The sequence below is a fragment of the Carassius carassius genome, chromosome 34 (assembly GCF_963082965.1).
Source record: "Carassius carassius chromosome 34, fCarCar2.1, whole genome shotgun sequence".
Classification (NCBI taxonomy): Eukaryota; Metazoa; Chordata; class Actinopteri; order Cypriniformes; family Cyprinidae; genus Carassius; species Carassius carassius.
Genome location: NC_081788.1, coordinates 10,420,049 through 10,440,445, shown reverse-complemented (window position 1 = coordinate 10,440,445; position 20,397 = coordinate 10,420,049). Strand labels below are relative to the sequence as shown.

Sequence of the window (20,397 nt, the reverse complement as noted above, 5' to 3'; positions counted from 1 at the left end):
AATAACCCAAAAGACTATAGTCCATTAATAAATGTCTTGTGAATCAAAAAACTGATTTTATCAGAAAGACATTTTTAACTTCCAGCCATTGTTTCTGGCTGAAATACAAGTCCTCTATCCATAAAATTGCTTTTCCTAGAAAAAATAAATAAATAAATAATAAAATAATAATAATATTGTCTGAATCAGGAGAGAAATATGCACAAATCAAACACTATTTACAAACTAAAACAGTCCAAAACAGTTCTAAAAAAAAAAAAATCAGTTGATTTTGATGTGTGAGGACAACAGGGGATGGCATTTTTGCTGCAGGAATTGTTATGGATTATGGACATGATTTTGGCCAAATGTGAGTTTAAAGTTAAAACTATTTGACGATTAACGTATTTATTGGTGTAGTCATGTGGATTACTGTGATGTTTTTGTCAGCTGTTTGGACTCTCATTCTGACGGCACCCATTCACTGCAGAGGATCCATTGGTGAGCAAGTAATGTAATGCTACATTTCACTAAATTTGTTCAGATCCACAACTCACAAAATCCATGGTTCACATCTAAATGGGCATGGTACTTCTAGCTGTAGCCTTTTTGATAAAAAGGCATATTATAAAATAAGCCTTCCCAACCCCCTCAAACACATACAGATTCTCCAGCATTCATCTCAAATCAACAGACTGAACATGAATGCTTTGGACAAGTGAATTATGTGGGAATGTTTACGTGTAGCTCCAGGCTAACACTGAAGAAACAATAAGGATGTTTTCCTTCCCATGTTCCTGAGCACATACAACATAGACTGTGAATTAAAGCCAGTTATGAAGAGGGTAGCTATAAAAAGAACTGCATGCAACAATGCTCTGAGAACACTGCAGAGCATGAAAGAGGCAAAAACTGGCCCCAATAATTCAATTATTCCTTCGAACAAAGAAACATGACAGTGAGATGGAGCTAATTCTGTGCTGCAGTACGAGTAATCCCTCTGCTTTGGGGTGAATTAAGATCGTCACGTTAGATCGCTTTTTAATACACCGCATTTCTGTAATTATGTTACATTTCATGCCCTCGTATTTCATTATAGAGCAGGATTTATATGTCATAACGGAGCAAAGATAGCCATAAAGTGGCCAGGAATGAAGTAAGGATGGTCAAATAGAGGGTAGCAAAGAGAGATGAAAAGATATAGCATCTGTTTTTCATGCCGGTCAGATTACAGGGGCTGACACCATAAATCTTACTTATTCTCCGATGGAGAAAAGGAGGAGGACAGGGAGACGTTGACAATGCTCTCCTGAATTTCAACACATTCAGTTGGCAGGGAAACCGGACTAGCAAACGCAGACACTGTTTAGAGGAAGTCAACACAGTGACATTCAGGCAGTGGGTCAATTTGAGACTTTAAGCTCTGACTCAAATCTCTTCGTTATTTCTGAACATCACAGACCTCAGAACTACTAGTTTAGATCAGTTTAAAACTATATACATACTATATACAGCATTGCTTTATAGAAAAATTAGTGTTTGTTTGTTTAGTATTTTATTTTATCTTAAGATGACATCATAAACTTCACTGGATTGTGCACAATGAAAATTATTGTAAAATATATAAATGTGTGTAATTTTTATGAATTTAAACTGACGTATTAGCTAATTTAATACAGTGAATTGAACAAACATCAAAACATAAAAAAAATATTATATTAGTATTATGATATAGAGTACCATTCAAAAGATTGGGGTCATTATGTTTTTTTAAGCATTAAATTAATCCAAAGAAACATCTTGGTTACGTATGTAACCCTCAGTCCCTAAAGGAGGGAACGGAGATGTTACGTCAGAAAGAGACTGACGAATGGGATCTCGCCCAAGAGCCAATTCACCTTCAGTGTTCTGAACTGAGGAACTCACCTGAGAGGAATAGCAAACACATCTAGTCTGTGGAGAGGAATGGCGCAGCAAGCAGATTGACACCGAGCAGGTCCTTACTGGCCCGAAGGGGCAAGTACCCGGGAGGACACAGGTTCTACACAGAGATTATAAAATCTTGCGAATGTTCTAGGTGTCGCCCAGCCTGCAGCTCTACAGATGTCTGTTAGCGAGGCGCCAGCGCCCGGGAGGAAGCTACACTCCTAGTTGATTGAGTTCTCACCCTTGGGGGGCATGGCAGGTCTTGAGCCTGATAAGCCAGGACAATAGCATCCGCTATCCAGTGGGATGACCTCTGCTTGGAGACAGCCTTTCCCTTCTGCTGGCCTCCGTAACAGACAAAGAGCTGGTCTGAGGTCCTAAGGCACTGAGTTCTGTCTACGTAAGTGTGGAGCACACGTACTGGACAGAGCAGCGCCAGGGCTGGGTCTGCCTCCTCCAGGGGCAGCACTTGCAAGCTCACCACCTGATCCCTAAAAGGACTGGTGGGAACTTTGGGCACGTACCCAGGCCGGGGTCTCAAGATAACATTAGAGTTAGCCAGCCCGAATTCCAGGCATGCTTCGTCAACTGAAAATGCCTGCAGGTCCCCGACCCTCTTCAACGAAGCCAAAGCCGCCAGGAGCGTAGTTTTCAAAGATAGACACTTAAGCTCTACTGAGAGCAAGGGTTCGAAGGGAGCCCTCTGCAGTGCCGATAGAACCACTGCGAGGTCCCAAGAGGGGACTTGCTGAGGGCAAGGCAGATTGAGCCTCCTTGCTCCTCTCAGGAACCTGATGATCAGATTGTGTTTCCCAAGAGACTTACCTTCAACAGGGACATGACGGGCCGAAATGGCGGCCACATAGACCTTGAGGGTGGAAGGAGACACTTGGGCATTAGCATCTTGAACGGGAGTCTGTGAAGAGCTCAGTTCAAGGCACACAAGTCCAGGATTGGCCGTAACCCACCTGTTTTCTTGGGTACTATGAAGTAAGGGCTGTAAAAGCCGGACTTTATGTCGGCTGGAGGGACCGGCTCTATCACACCCTTTGCCAGCAGGGTTGCGACCTCCGTGCCAATGACAGGAGCATCTTTGCCCACCATTTTCATGCAAACACCCCAAAACCTGGGGGACGCTGGGCAAACTGAATCACATAGCCGAGCCTGATTGTTCAGATGAGCCAGGGGGATGGCCTGGGAAGCTCTAGCCAGGCTCCCAGAACCCGATCCAGCGGGGTCAAGGGAACTACAGACATACTCACAGTGGGGCAGTGAGGTGGAGCAGAGAGCCCCAGCATGGGAGGCGTAGTCCCCCTTAGCGGGGGCGGAGTGCAGGCACTCGTCTGACTCCAAGTAGCAAAGAGGACATGAAAAGGCAATGCGTTCTTGAGCTGGCTTTGCATTGAAACTTGCAAGGGGAGAGGAGAACGAGAGCGGCGAGGAAGCATGTCGCCAACTGTCGCTTGTGGTCTCTTGGTACCCAGAGGTAGAGGAAAAAAGGGGTTTTCCCCCGGCCCTCCTCCAGGGGAAGAAGTCGTCCTGCTACCATTCCTGATGAGCTGACGTCCCCAACTCAGGGTCAACAATTTCAGGAATGCCGCTTGGCCTGACACTTAGCAAGTTTAGAAGCAGAGACGGGCTGTGCCGCCCTTCTGCGGCCGTCTCCTCACTGCGGGCAGAGTGAAGGCTGCTGCTGTGGCCGAGCAGGAGTGGCGGAGACCGCAGGGGGGTGCCTTCAGCGATGAGAAGGCTGAGGCGGCTGCGTGAGCAGCAGAGGGCAGCAGCAGGCCTCCAGGGCAGGATGGCCTCAGACTGTTTCTGGGCGGCAGAGAACTGCTGGGCAAAATTCTGTACCGTGTCGCTGAAGAGGCCAGCCTGGTTGACCGGGGAGTAAAGTCCGATCAGACTCCCTCATGTCTGCCAGGGTCAGCCATAGGTGGCACTCCTGGACCACCAAAGTGGACATCACCTGACCCAAGGAGCGCACAGTAACCTTCGTCGCCCTGAGAACTTAGAGGCCTTGGAGGGAAGCTTGGGACCACCATGTCATGCGGAGGTGCTCTGAGGACACAGTTGCATTGCAACAGAACACTCAACTGAGGGAATCCCAGCATACCCCTGGCCGCTCCGCCATCGAGGGCAGTGAAGGTGGAGGAAGCACCAGAATAGTGTTAATTTCGTCAGACGAGATGAGACGAAATATGTTCGTCAACAACCTTTTTTTTCATGACTAAGACGAGACGATGACAAGACTGCACCACTGTCCAAAAACGCTGACTAAGACTAAATTAACATGCATTATTGTTGACGAAAAAAGACGAGACGAAAATGTTTTGCATAAAATAAAAACTAAGATAAAATCTCTCTTCATTTTCGTCTACAATCGTCTCTGCTTTTTCATCAACTGTTACGCCTTTAAAAATTCAGAACGAGTTTGCGGCTTCGCGCTGTTGCTCAAATTACAGGTATCATACTCCTGTTGCTGCCAGCCTGTGGCTGCAACACGAAACTGCTGAACACACAACACCTGAAGCGAACACGAGTGATGAGCGAGCGACGACGACATGCTAGGTCGAAGGAAGAGGCTCGATATTTGTGTGTTATAGTTAGCAGCGGTCTGTTATCAAGAAATAAAATAGTGTGTGCGTAAAAAGAATTTGTCCACACGCCGCTCAAAAAATACAAACTAAAAAAAAATTCCTGAGCTCAAGTCCACCGTCTAGGCAGGCTTTTTGTGTTAAATTATATTTCCTGTTGCTGCGCAGGCTCTTTTATTGTATATGACAGCTTATGTCCCGATGACCGGTCTTTGCATTACGATTAAAAGCAGTATCAATAAAGTAAAAAATTGTGATCAGGTTAATCATTTGTGAATGTGTCTCCTAAATCAGAATTTGAAAACCAGACACAATTAACATTTGCATCCAACAAAAATCATTCAACAAGTGTATTTTGTCAGGTAATTATGACATTTAACCAATGTTTGAGATATGTGAAACCAGGGGCGATTCTAGGATTTTGATTTTAGGGGGGCTCAGCCCCCAATAAGGGTATGATTAAAAAAATATTATTTGACTATTAGGGTAGGGTGGTATGCTACTAACCTTACTGCAATCCACTATTCCATTGTATTCCCTGTATTTCATATATGGGAGTAGGAGTACTGACTGAGCCATATACAACACTGTAATAAAAAAATAATTATTGGATGTGACCACTAGAAAATAGGGAATGTCGATTTTTTGTTTTTTTACAATGAAGACCTCCTGATTCATTCACTGTACAAACACACGCACACATGTTTCCAGTACAAACACAACATTTTACTGTTTGCATTTCTATGCTCACATACAAACCTCAGATAGGAATTTTTTCCTTTGACGATACTACTGCTTTTTCTTATAAAATGTACAGGGAAATTGGCAGACAATTAAAACAATGTCAGGGTTCAATGGCTGAAATGAATCTTGGGAACACAGTGGTATTGTGTGTGTGAGAGGCTGTCTACGTTCTATTCTCACCTGACTGTTGCTCATTTGCAGACCTACTCCCGCACGACAAGAAAAAATGTTGTATATCCATCTACAATGAAATATAAATTATTTTAGTTTTTTAGCTTTTTAGCCTTTATAATCAACAATACGGTTGGATATTCATAAAGTCACCCCATGAAAATTGATGTCATTTTAAGTATTTTAACTAACCAGCTAATATTCATTAAGAATATAGACAAACCATGTATTAATGTAATTGTCTATTGGCAATATGATTAATCTGTTCTATATTTATTTCTATTTATTAAAAATAACAACATGAATTATCAATTTGCAACTTCTATAAATCAAGTACAAATCTAGTATAAATAGTATAAATCAAGAAAATCAAAAATCCCTTTACTCTACGCTTACTCTAATTTATGTATCATGACACTCCTCCTGATTCATTATTACTTAATACAAAACTATATTTAATAATACAAAACAAAATAACTCCACATTCTTTCTCTGGGCCGTTAGTGCTTTCAGACAATGATGTGTGTCTTTAATCATTTCTGTGCATTGCTGCATAATGTAATGTCAAAATACATAATAATATGTCTGTAATTTTAAAAAGTAAATGAAAATAAATCATGATCGTTTTCTGAATCTAAAGTATGTTTTCATGGGTGTTAATCACTTCATTTTTGTAGGAATAAAAAACAACTATCACACAAGGGCTGAAGGTGAACGCAGCGAAACGTATTGGTATTGGATGAGAAACCGAGCCGTCCCGTGTGCTCCCAATGCTCCAGTAACATTACATTATGTAAACTGCAATGCTTTTATGACAAAGAACTGCACCGATGCAGATGTAATAACATAGCATTAGCAATCTATCAATAAATGCACTCACACACGACACACACCTTGTGCTCTCTGATGTTCGCGCTGCTCGGCGCCCCTGCAGATTGAAAAATGCGCTAAATCCAAGCAGACTCAGATAAGGGGAGGAGCCGAAACTTGACGCAGCTTGCCGCCGTTTCAAATGAGTTTTTTTCGCGTCAGAAACGGAAGTGCTAAAAAATGCTAAAAATGGGCTTCACTTGTCTCAACTGAGTTCCAATGGGGTCGCTGTGTCCATTTCTTTTACTGTCTATGGTTTTTTTAAAGGGGACTGAAGCGATCAAAAATGTATTAATCAAATATTTTTTTAGGGGGGCTGGGCAGAAGTTAAGGGGGGCATCAACTCAGCATATTAGAACTAAATTAATATTGGATGAATGATGTTGAAAATTCAGCTTTGCATTACAGAAATAGATTATATTTTAAAATATGTTCAAATAAAAACTGATTTTAAACTGTAATATTATTTAACAATATTGCTGCTTTTACTGTATTATGTATTTTTCTCTCATATAATTCACAGACATGTAGAAGAGTAGACTACAAGAGCACAAGTTCCCATAAAGTTAGCCATTTGAGGCAAGTTTTATTGAGTTTCAAGCAAGTTTCTTAGCTGTCAGTCCATTGTTATTCCTAAATAAGCTTTACATAGAGGAGGATTTATAATATGTTGACATAATGCAACACTAGTTTAGCCATAATTCTGCCACAAAGAAATGTAAATGTATATGGGACTGATGTTTTGTCTGCAACTTATAAACTAAAATTGCATTTGCCATCTCTGAATAAGTTTTCCAGCTACAATATACAGTAAACATCCACTTCACTAGAGCAGATGAATCAGGCACTAGACATTAGGGGCTTTGACTGGCAAATTCGGCATAGAATTATAATATTCCAGCACTTTGACTATTACACTAGTACATCTCAAAAGCAGAGATTACTGCATGCTCTTTATTTTATTGTATTTTTTATGGCTTTTACCTGAACAGTTAGGACTGAATGAATAGCTTTGGTGGGTTGGAGGCTGAAAGACACGTCTCTGTGCCAAAGATGTAATTTTCTTCCCTTTTTTCATCTTACATTTGTGCATTGCCCAATTTAAAACGCCTGAAAGGAACTAAAAATTTTGAATTCAAAGTCAAAGCCATTTTTCTGAGATTTCATTAATCTCCGTTGTATTATTGATAGGTCTTAGATTTTTTGTACAGTCAAAGTTTTCAGTTCATGGCTTATAAGTCTGCTGGGTTTGTTTTGCTCTGAGACTTTACTGGGACCTTGAAATTGGATTTTAGCATATTTACATATTTGGTGCTTCCCGGTGTCCCTCAAGTAATTGAGCGAGCAGATTTGTGGTAATGAGACACTATTGAGGAAATCTTTACAAGATATTGGCAGCATGATGCGGCCTGTTCAAAAGCATTTTAGTCAATTAATTGTAAGGTCTGCACAAAGCAACTTACCCAATCTCGTGGTAACTGGCCCTGCTGTTTGTTGCTTGCAAGTTTCCAGAGGATGTCAGTACTTTGGCTTTATAATGCAGTGGCTTTGACTCTCACCTTTCTCTGCGTATCTTCTGATGCTGCTCGCTAGGAAGGATCCTCAATTTCCACTGTTATTCTGTTTTATATTACTGTTTAAAGTTTAATGGTGCTGCAGAATTTTAATCACAAATTTGTCTGAATGAAGACAGAATTGGGCTTTCCAAAGAGAATCGAGTGAAAGATTGTGAGTTGTGCAGATTAAAACAAAGAAGAGAAAGAAGAGTCTTTGATAGAATGAAAAAAAAATTCAAGCACTTCTTGTAGAGGTGGTAGGCCATAATTAAACCTATAGGCCTAAGTGGAGATAACTAATTCAGCCAATGGCATGGTGCTTAAAAGGGAACATTAATTTTCAAACGTTAAGATTGATACACTTTTCAGGATTATTTAATGAATAGAAAAATAAGTACTTTAGATAGAGATTTTAAGTAACTATTTGTAAATGTTTTACTGTTACTTTTGATCAATGCATCCTTGCATAAAAGTATTAAAGGGGTAATATGATGCGATTTCAAGTTTTGTTCAAGGTCAATGTTCTGACTGGGACACGTATCACAGTATAGTAAGGGGCATAACATTTCTGTCACACGCTTGAGGCATTCAGCCAGTCACAACGCAATGGATAGCTGGCCAATCAGAGCACACCTCGCTTTCAGGGCGATGAGCTTTGTAAAAAAAACGACACATTTCAGCAAGGCGGGGCATCGAGGAGAAACAAAAATGCACATTATGCAGAAAATATTTTCACTTTTGAACCATCCAGGAAGGAGTTAAACTAGTCTGCAAAATAGTTTGCAAAATAAAAAGTATGCCAAAATACTTTAAGTAGGATAGTCTAGTGTAATCTCAGGTCATGGACATTGACCTTTCTGGTGTCTAGGCAGTAGGCCAGAAAAGCCTCTTTGTCTAGTCAAGGTCCATAAAATGAACAAAAGTAGCCATGAGAGGCAGAACTCAGCATTTGACTGTCATGTCCTTGAGAGTGATCTTGTTTCATAAATTCCTCCATTAGCTCCTGGGCTTGCCCTGCAGCAGGCTTTCCATCTTGCCCATTAAAACCCATCAGGGGACAGGCCCGTAAACAGTTCGGCCCCACAACTTTGATAATGGCCGTGTCTGTGTCTGTATCCAATTGCGGTGGCCATCTCAGCCCTCTCCTCTCTCTACTGATGTCCCACTGTGGCTTATTACCAGCATGCAGTGATCTCGTTCTTGCTAGCAGCTAATGTCCTGCTGCTCACATTTATCCTGCTGTGAGTCTCCTAACCCCAAGCACGCAGACGAACGATCCACACGCACACTTGCTCTGGCTCTCTTTCAAGGTCTGCAGCCATTTAGCCCATCAAGTGCAATGATCTTAGCAGGACGGCAGACGGAGGCTTGGGGGCATTCGGGGCAGAGAGCATAAAGGGAGAAAGGGACTACGGATGAAGCGTTTAGTGATGTATGAATCAGGGATTTCCCTCAAAGTCTTCAAATCTTGGGCTTAAGTGAAATGAACATACTAGAGGCTGTTTTAATGGGGGGGGGGGGTCTATATACAGTTTTTACTGCAAATTGTACTTTTTAATGACAAGGCCAGTTTGATTTGGGTTGGAAAATGTAGTGTGGAGGGATTCACCAAGAACATGATGATATTTTGAAAGAAGCCTGTTATTCTTAAGACTGAATTTATTTGATAAAAAATACAGTAAATGGTAATATTGTAAAATACTATTGTAACAGTGTTACAATTTAAACTTAAAAAGTAAAACTGTTTTAGATCTGAATATATACTTTAAAATGTAAAATTTTCAGTATCAGTGCTGTTGTTTCAGTGTCACATGAGCCATATATATTATATAAAAAAAATTGTAAATCAAATTTTTCTAATATGCTGATTTCCTGCTTTATACTGTAAATATTTCTTATTATTATCAATGCTGAAAACTGTTTTGATGGTTAACAACTGAAACAGAAATCTTTTGTCTTTGTAACTATGTAAACATCCTAAGCATCGCTTTTGGTCAAATTAGTGCATCCTTGTTAAGTAATAGTATTATAAAAGTATAAAATAAAAATAAAAGTATTATCTTGAACTATATATATATATATATATATATATATATATATATATATATATATATATATATATATATAGGTATATGTGTGTGTGTATTGAAGGTTTTACTTGATGGTTACATTACTTCTGTTTTAGTTTTATTATTATTATTTCTTTATTTTTTATATTATTATTATTTGTTTTTGGACAAACAAGAATGCAAATCAGCATTATATGTTTTCTTGCTTAATGTCTATGCATGGAAATTTAAATTAAATATTATTTGCATATTATTTATTTCATTTTTAACATTTTATTATGTTTTAATATAATTTATTTTATTTTAATATATTATGCAAAAAGCAAGAGAACGTGGAGTAGACTTGAAAGACTTGAAATTGGTCTCATCAGAATCAAGCTGCCTTCTCCAGAAAACCCGTTTATATGTCTACACTGTAAAAAAAAATCCCGTAAAAAAACGGTAAAATTCCGGCAGCTGGGGTGCCGGAAAAATACCGTTAAATAACGGGCACATTAAGTAACGGTAATTTTCCGTAATTCAAAAATACAGTTTTTTGCTGTAATTTTACATAAGATTTTCTGTATTTTCTTCAGCTTTTAATGTTTAATAATATGTTTTACATAAATATTGTGGAAAGTTGAGAACGTTTAGCTATGAGGGCCAGCATTTTAAAAATATCCTCAAAAATATTGCAAAACAAATACAATTAGAACATTTGAAGTGGTTCCCCCTAGCTGAAATGGTCTTAAATAAACCAAATAATTTTTTCTTTAAATCTAATAATGTCAAAAGGGTTTCCTGGGGGTTACTTTTGAGAGTACCTTAAAATGAACCATTATAGTATCTGTGTTAGGCCCTCACTGATCTCTGTGTATCTAAGCTTACTTAGCCTTACGTTGAGGACAGAAAATGTCACCTTAAAATTAGCTAAATATGAGAAAAAACGTCCTTTGAAGGATGCCCTCAAAAAGATAGTTTAGTTTAATAAATAAACTAAATAATTAGCCCATTCTTAGAGGGATGCATGAGAAGTGTGACCTCCCTGTTTGGCATAAAAGACTGGATCAAACCGAGTTGAGATAATGGATCAAAGCATAAACACCCCACATTCTGTTCAGAGGCATACACACAGACATGATCCAGGAATTAAACCGAAAAAGAGTCTTCCAGTAATAGCATTAAAGGAGAGGAATCAAGCCTGTAAAGAGCAGATCAGCTTATAAAAGAAAATACAAATATTATATGGAAAAAAGCATAGCTGTCAGGATGAATTCATTTTCTTTTATTCCCTTTCCACATAAAATACGTAAAGAGAGAACTATCGGAGACAGGATAGAGATCCAGAAAGTGCTGCTTGCAGAAACGGGAATAATAAGGCAGAGAGTTGGTGAGATGGTGATAAGATGAGTGTGTCATTACACATTCATTGAGATCAGGTTATGTCATCTCTCGCTCTCTTATAAAAGAGTGAATTAAAGAGAAAGAAATGAGGATGGAAAGACAGCGCTTACAGTGAATGAATACCGTCTGATTGCAGTAAACGCGCTGCCGTTGTTGGACATTGAGGGCAAGCAGATTGGTTAATTGAAAGTGATCTGCTAATGAGGTGAACTGACTACATTACCCACGTCTGCCTGTCTCTCAGGGATGGCACAATGGGGGCTGAGTTTCTCATGCTGACTGTAATGTTCTCAATTACGTGGTTGTCTGAAACAGTGCATCTCCGTGGCTGAAAGGTTAAGGACTCAGGCTGTTTCTCTTCTAATGAACCCGCTCCCCAAACTGTCAAACAGCACCCCTCTACCCACCGCCTCTGTCCTCTGCTCTTAGACGTCTTCTCTTCTGCTTCTTTTGTCAAGTAATTTTGCAGCCCCTCTCTCACTTCATGTCATCTTCACTGGGAGATGTACTGTGGAACGTAGGGAGGAAGGAAGGAAGAAATAAAATCAAGTTAAAATTAAAAAAGGAGAGAAGAGGAAAATATTGACTGAAAGACTGAAATAATGTATATTCGATGGATGGAAAATTAAAGAATAAATAATGAAAAGAGAAAAGAAAAAAGGAGGGAAGAATGAATGATGCAAGGAAGGAACAGGTAAAAGAATGAATTAATGATAGAAGGAGAGAGTATGGAATGAAATCAAGAAACAAGGAGGGAAGAGGATTTAATGAATAATAGTACTGAACCAGTCAAGGAATGCTGGGAGATGGATGGAAAAGAAGAAACAGAAAAGGATGGAAGGGAAATTAATAATGAAATGAAGAACAGAAAGAACAGATGAACAAAATGAAAAAAAATAAGGAAGGATAAAAATATGGAAGATTGACTGAACTGAATATATAAATGAGCGAATGAATATGAGTGAATAGAGGAATGTAGGAAAGACTAAAATAATGAATAAAGGTCCTATGGATGGAAAGAAGGACGGAGTGAATGAAAAATGAAAAGAAGGAATGAGGAAAGGAAGAATAAATTATGGTAGGAAAGAACAGATAAAATAATAAATTATGGAATGAGGGATAAGGGATAATAAAGAAGAAGGGAAAAGGAATGAATGAAGTGTAGGACTGAACCAACGAATAAAGGAAGTGAAGAAAAAAGTGAGTGAAGGAACAAACAAATGAATGGAAGGAAAGAAAGAATGGGTGAATATGAGAAAATAAAGCATTAAAAAGAATTAAATAGAAGGAATGAATGACTAAACCAACAAATCAAAAACTGTAATTTGGAAAGAATAACAAAACAGGAATGAACCAATCAATAACTGAATGAATGATTCAACCATTAAAAAGAAAAAGGCATAAATGAAGGAAAGAAGGACTAAATTATCAAAGAGTGAAAGTCATTCAGATATTTCTTATGTCTGTGTTCGCAGGAAACGGAGATCCTGAACACCGCAGTGCTGAACGGGAAGACGGTGGCGGTGCCGGTGAAGGTGGTGACGGTGGACACAGACGGCACGGTTACAGATGTGTCAGACGCTGTGAAGTGCCAGTCCACTGATGAAGACGTGGTTAAGGTCAGTCCTCTGAGTGATTGTACCTGCCTCCTTCAATCATTATGATTCACTCACATGAACAAACAAACCAAAGCATGTTGTGTCATGTTGACTTTTAATCAATATGATAGGATTCAAATGAAGCTCACAATAAATTTCATTTATTTCTAATGAGGCTTTTCCAATGATTAATGGAGGTGATCATTATTCATCATGTCAGGATGCTTATTAGAATTGTAAAAAAAAATGCTTCAAGAATCAATCTGAACTTGAATGGATCTGTTGGAAAGTTATTTTCAAAGAAATTGCATCTCAGTGACAGCCCTCAGTCATCCGTCCTTCTCCAGCTGTCTGTTCTCACTCTGACACTTGTTTAATAGAGATCCATTTCTCTATTTTTATATCAGCATGTTACAACACGCTGGCAACATGTCATGTGTTGTCCCTTGTGAATAAGGAGTATACTTAAGCAAAAAGAGTACTTATTACAGAAATCATATGCAGTAAGTGTGAACTGAATGTAATGTTTTTGGACACTCAGGAATAGTTCACCCAAATTTGGAAATTTCCTGACAATTTATGTAATCTGTAGATGAGTTTGTTTCTTCATTGGAACAGATTTGGAAAATCTTGCTCACCAGTGAATCCTCTGCAGTGAATGGGTGCCGTCAGAATGAGAGTCCAAACAGCTGATAAAAACATCACAATAATTTACAATTACCCCACACGACTCCAGTCCATCAATTAAAGTCTTGTAAATCAAAAAAGCTGCATGTTTGCAAGTAACAAATCCGTCATATTTAATTTTAAACCATTGTCTTGTGATTCTGATTTTTTACTTTTATTTTCACTAGAGAAAGCATTAATATGGATAGAGGACTCATATTTTAGCCTGGAAGCAAAAGATTATTGGTGAACTTATTACAAACACATAGCTTTTCACTTATTTTCACTTACAATAATTGATGGACTGGAGTCATGTGAATTATTGTGATGTTTTTATCACCAGTTTGGACTATCAATCTTACAGCACCAATTAAGAAGATTTGAAGTACACTGCAAGTGCACATTGAATAAAATTAACTTCTTATTCACAAGAGTGCCACTGACCGTTGTGTATCTATAATTTTCTATAATACTTTTTGGGTTTCTTTCAAATGCCTCCAGCTGGAGCTCGGTCACGTATGAGCTCAGATTCAATCATAGCATATATAATTATTATATATCTACTGAAGCTTGTTTGTAAACAAGAATAGATTGCACAATTTTTTTTTTTACTTAGAGATGGTAATTTGAGTTTGACAGGCCTATTAAGTTGAGTTGAGTTTATTTAGACATGGAATTCATTTTAAATGACCCAAAAGACTTATACGCAATCAGCTTCCACTGTGGGAGTGATTTAATGCCAACGACATTCGTAAGAATGTTTTTAATTGCTAATTTCAGTATATTTCTTCACAGTAAAAACACAGCTATGCATCAGTTAACTCTCTCTTAAAAGCACTAAAGGCTTTGGTCACATGCAAATGATCAAAGCGTTGTATATGTTTACATAGACTGCAATAATCCAGCGTTTGGCCTAACATTTCATTCATCTTCATGAGTAAAAGTTTTAGCTTATCCCAGTTCATACTGTAGCTGAAGATGTGCAAATTACTTTGGATATGCCGTGAAAATGGAATAAGTGCAGTTATTACCTTAAGGGGCTATTTCTACCTGATATGATCCTTAAAATGACTTCGGTTGGTTTAGTCTAATGTAGTCAGGCTGATTCACTCATTAAATAAATAACCAGCTAATAAAACCAGGTCGTTTAGATGTCACCTCATGAAGCACATATTTAGCCTGCAGTCAGAGTGTCCCTCCAGTTTAAAACTTAACTTTGAACTGTTAACTTTACCAAAGATAGGGTAGTGTTTGTAAAACCAGTCATTATTTAGTGAAGATTGAGGTACAGAAATTACATACTGCAGCTTCAGTATTTCCTTTATGTGGTCTTACTAGAACAGTGCAGGGCAAAACATGATTCATCACCTGCTCTGTAAAAAATATACTATATTACAATAGTAAAAAAAAAAAAACCTTGGTTGGCACCATTTTGCTATCCCATAATACCCCAAAACTGTCTTTTTTGTGTTTTTCTTTGATATTTCTAATAATGTAACACACATACACACTGATGGATCTGCTTGGATCACAATCACTGTAGTGCGTTAGAAAGATAACTTTTTTGATATGAATTTTCTATTTTCTTGGAGACTGATGCTCTGTGTTCTTTTTTTAATAATTATATAATAAAAGAAGGAAAAATGCTATAACGAGAGTGAAAGATTGTAAATGATTTTTGTTTTTCCAGACAGTGTGTGGGGGGGGGGGGGGGGGCAATTTTCTTCCTATATCATGACTTCCAGTTTAGATATTGGATCATTTTGTAGTATTTGGATCATTTTCTCACAATTAATTTAATACAGAAACCCATCAGCCTGCCTGTAGCCAAACAATAGATAGTTAAAGAAAATAAATGTAATGCATAATAGACTAAATTACATCTTTAGCTCAAGCGGCAGTGCCAAAATGCTGAATAGCTATACTATGCTTTAACTATGTTTCTAAAAATGTGCATTTTTCTCTTTATTAATGATTTAGCAGTGCTACAATTGGTGAAAGCATTCTACTTATGCATTTGTGCAGAACCGTTTCTAGGCATAGGTGAACTAGGTAGTTGTCTAGGGTGCCACCAGCTGAAGGGGTGCCAATGAGTGCACACACTGGCATTATATTTATCAGGGTTGTGCTAAAGAGTGGCACGGCCACCCTGAAATATGATTGACCTCCCCTGACCCCCAACATCATTGGGCTAGACTCACTAGAGTACTGTGAATCTGGCTATGACTGTATGCACACTGGATCAGATCACTGTCAGTTGATTCCTGATTGATGCATGCAAAGTTTGCATTTGGAGCGTTCAAATCTCCATTAGATCAATGGGTTCTGTCAGTGCTTTGGCAAGGTACATCATCGTGTGATTAACATTAATGTGACAGACGGCCTGTATTAACCAAAGTTACACATCCAATGTTTTTCCCCAACAGTTTCCCAGTTGTTCACTTGAGATATAACAGATTAGAGCTGTAATCGGGCCTTAAAAGTTAGGCCCGACAGGACCCGAGCACGACAGGTTTCGGCCCGAGCCCGACAAGTACATTTTGATTGACAGCTTTTTTGCCCGTTTACAGCCCGACATTATTCAAATGTGCGCACACACACAGCTCTTTTGCCTTTTGTCAAGAATGACAAATAAATAATTAAAATAAGTCCTCTGCTCTGTGACATCTTAACATCTCAGCACTCTAAGTAGACATAGGCTCATTTAGCCTATAAATAGACCAACGCACCAATAAAAACGAGTCTTTTAAAAAAAATTAAATGAAGATAAATTTTAAATTAAGATGTGTATTTGTCAATAACGAAATTAAGATAAAGGCTCCGCCGGATTTGCTTCGCCACTAGCAGCTGACATTTAATAAAAGAATAATGCCAACATTAGCGTAAATACTCTGTCCACATTATGCATTTAAGACTCAGTTAATATTTAGTTATCATTTGAAAAACCTTTACTCACAGAGATTAGGCTAGGCCTACATGTTTTTGTGGAGGAACATTATTGAATCCACTGTAGATGTCTTCAGCGCGTTCCTGCACTCACTGATGGTACGCCATTATTCACTCATTATTCTCATTATAAACATGGTCAAAACTTTTCCACACCTCAGACTTTGCTTTAGTTGCTGGTGAAACCAAAACGTAATCGCCAGCAAGCCTCCGTTACACCTACTCAGCATTCTACTTTCTTGCGCTAACAAAACACATCACGTGACCACTTGTTAACCTCGCAAACCGGAGCGCAGGCCCGACCCGCGTAAGATGATATAAAGTAAGCCTGAACATATGTATTATATTTGCGTGAATACTTAAAAATAATCAGTTAATTTATGTTGAATGGGTGGCGCCAATAGGGATTTGGCCTAGGGTGTCAAAATGGCTAGAAACAGCCCTGCATTCATGCATTCTAAAATACTTATAGGACAGCTTTATTTAAAATAAAAAAAATTGTGAAGTAGTTGTTTGCTGCATGAGGTCACAGATTCTGCATGTTTCCAGACTTGATGTTGGCATTTTTTTATATCTGTTTTGCTGATGTAACCTGCTTGAGTAGCAGTCTGTGTCTGTAGTTACTAGCCACACAACTCAACATTTCTTCAGATTTTGTCACAAATTGTGAGAACAAGTAAGGTTATTCTGACATCAACTTCAAATCAAAGCGCCTGAAGTTCTTTTAATCTTGTCACAAACAAAGATTAATATGGATCAATTTCCAACTTCTGAGAACTTCAAGAGCATATAGAAGTGTTTGATAGTTGACCTTGATTAAAGTATGTAATTCTCACTTGTCATATTTCAGTTTTGAGATTCCTCTAAGCTATATGCATTTGACATTTGTACATGAACAAAGAAGAGCACTTCCTACACATCGAAAACACAATGTCTTCAGATCAGTTGCTTATTTTTAGTTTTTTTGTCCTGCCATTTTTCTTCCTAATACAATAGCCTTAATATTTCTCCTCATTTTTTCCTTTTCCTTTTCTCTTTTTCTTTTTTTCCTTGTGATTGATCTAATATTGCTTATTTAATAAAATAAATAAATCAAAATACCAAAATTGTCCACACACTGGGGGACAAACAATTAGACCAAGGCAAAAATAACTTTAATTTAACGTCTACAAGGTGAAAAGGGTGCATAAAAAGTGAAAAATGTCTTAAAAACAGATCAAAGTTTTTTGATGCAAATAAATAAATAATATATAATAATAATCAATTTAATAATAGTCCATTTAAAGTGACACTTCGTAAAAAGTCAACTGGCAGTAGTTATTTTATTTACCTTTTCTGAATATCCATCACATTTGGTGCTTGGTAAAGGTTAACTTTGGATCCTCTTTACTTGGTTGTATGGTATTCAGAAAAATACTGTATTTTGTGGTTTGTGGTTGGTGAGAATTTTTAAAAAGTTAGTAATGTTCTTAAATATTATTATTATTATTGTTACCTTTTTGATATTAATGCTGAAAACAGTTGTGCTGCTAAGTGTTTTGTGGAGACATGGTACATTTTCTCTCAGTTTTAAGAAAGTTCAAAAGAGCAGTGTTTTAGTAACAATCTAAGTCTTACTGTCACTTTTTGATCAATTTAATGCATACTACCTTAGTAAAGGTATTATTTCTTAATGGATTTTTTTATATCTTTGGCATGATATTAATATTTTTTCTAATATTTGTTCTTTGTGAACCCTTTTTCTGCTTGTTTAATTCACTTTATTAGATGAGCTAATACAACACTTTTAATTCATAAAGTTTTTGCCACATCATTTGTAATTGCATGCAATCCTTTTAAATGTGTGAAATGGAAGTTTACACACTTTAATTGTGTTGGGACTATGTGAATAGTTTTTGGCATTAACTGAACATGTGCATGGGATTTCAAGTTCCCAGCATGCTCTGCATGAGGAGTAAATCTTAAAATGATGTATTATTTTATGTGTTTTTGAGCAAGATGAGAAAAGAGAGATTGTTTTGCACTTAATGTTCCATTATGTTGGATTTTAGAAGTTTCTATTATTTTGGAGTTTGGGGAGTCAATGTGGTGAAAACTGGAGCCTGTGCTCAAGGAAGGCCTGATCAATGTTGCTTTTTTAATGAGATTACTTTTTAGTAGTTTTTTTTTTTTCTTGTGATGTATGTTGCATAACTATATATTAGATGCAATAAAGTTGCATTAGCATGCTAATATGTGCTATTGCTAACTACATTAGGTTAATTTGAGTTACTTTGATATGTCTAATTGTACTGAGGTTTACTGAAATCAGTTGCATAAAATGTTTAATTTGTGCTTCAAATAAATAAATAAGTAAATGTGTATATACAGGTGCTGGTCATATAATTAGAATATCATCAAAAAGTTGATTTATTTCATTAATTCCATTCAAAAAGTGAAACTTGTACATTATACTCATTCATTACACACAGACTGATATATTTCAAATGTTAATTTATTTGAATTTTGATGATTATAACTGTCAACTAAGGAAAATCCCAAATTCAGTATCTCAGAAAATTAGAATATAACTTAACCAAATATATTGTGCAAGGTGTCAATTGTCGTCTTTTGGACAAATGTCAATTCAGCAGTCTTCCCCATGATTGTGTAGTCTACAGAATAAGACTGAGAGACCATTTAAAGGCTTCACAGTTGTTTTGAGTTAATTTACTGATTAGAGTGTGGCACCAGGGGTCTTCAAAATTGAACCTTTTCACAATATTCTAATTTTATGAGATACTGAAAATGAGATTTTCCTTAGTTGTCAGTTCTAAACATCAAAATTAATAGAAATAAACATTTGAAATACATCAGCCTGTGTATAATGAATAAATATAATATACGAGTTTCACTTTTTGAAAGGAATTAGTGAAATAAATCAACTTTTTGATGATATTCTAAATATATGACCAGCACCTATATATTTTGCAGTTATTTATTTTGTATAATATTTGTGCTGCCTTACAATATTAGAACATAGTGTTTTATTATCTCCAAAATTTCACGTAGTCTGTCATTATTTTTGGGTAGTTTTACATGACCATTTACAGTGTCTGACCTTAAGAATTAAACTGTAGCAGTAATGTAAAACTTCTATATGCAAATGATCTGAGTTATGATTGGCTAACCTCTTTGCATGTCAAAGCTACTGTAACAGTGCTAATGTTGTCATTTGCTGAATGCTAAATAGGTGTTTATCTCTAAATGTTGATATATCAGGAGCATTTAGTCCATATAAGTTGAGAGTTCTCTGTATACCCAAGCATTTGAGAAAAAGAGATTGGGAGACCAGATAAGAATGAACAATAGTGTAAATTCCCTTGTCATTTGAGGTGTAACATAAGGCTTAAGATAAAATATGTAACTGTGTAAATGATATATTTGCATAACAATACAAATCTGTACCAGTTATGAAGGTTTTTAGGTGAGCAGATCCACAACAGCTTTTGCCCCTGCGCTGTATTGTATTGGTTTGTTGGTATGCAGCTGATTTCATGAGAAAGTAAAGCTGTCTGCAAGTTCCTCACCCCAGCAGAAAAAAAGTGCTGTTGCTGCCAGATCTTAACAAAAACCATTGAATTTGAAGCAAACCCTACATAAAAAAATGCAAATGCAAAGTCTACAGAAAACATATCTTAATGCATTTCTTGTGATAGACAAAGTGTGTTGAACAGCTTACTTTAAAATAAACTTTGCATTTTGTACTTGTCATCTCTGCTAAATTAGACTGCATTACCAGTTAAAGAAATAGATGGACAGACGGACGGACGGACGGACGGACAGACAGAGGGATCTAGAAAAAGCCTAAGAAAAGACAGTACTTGGGCATCACCACCTAATATAGAGATAT

General features: G+C 37.3%; 1 protein-coding gene across 1 annotated transcript in view; it reads left to right on the top strand.

Annotated features, from left to right (window-relative positions):
- The window catches only part of LOC132115465 (transmembrane protein 132C-like), a 212,975-nt gene that overhangs the window by 174,217 nt on the left and 18,361 nt on the right, over positions 1-20,397 (top strand). Inside the window, exon 5 of the mRNA XM_059523958.1 lies at positions 12,771-12,914. Within this exon, the coding sequence (XP_059379941.1) occupies positions 12,771-12,914 (144 nt within the window). The remainder of the gene's footprint in view (positions 1-12,770; positions 12,915-20,397) is intronic.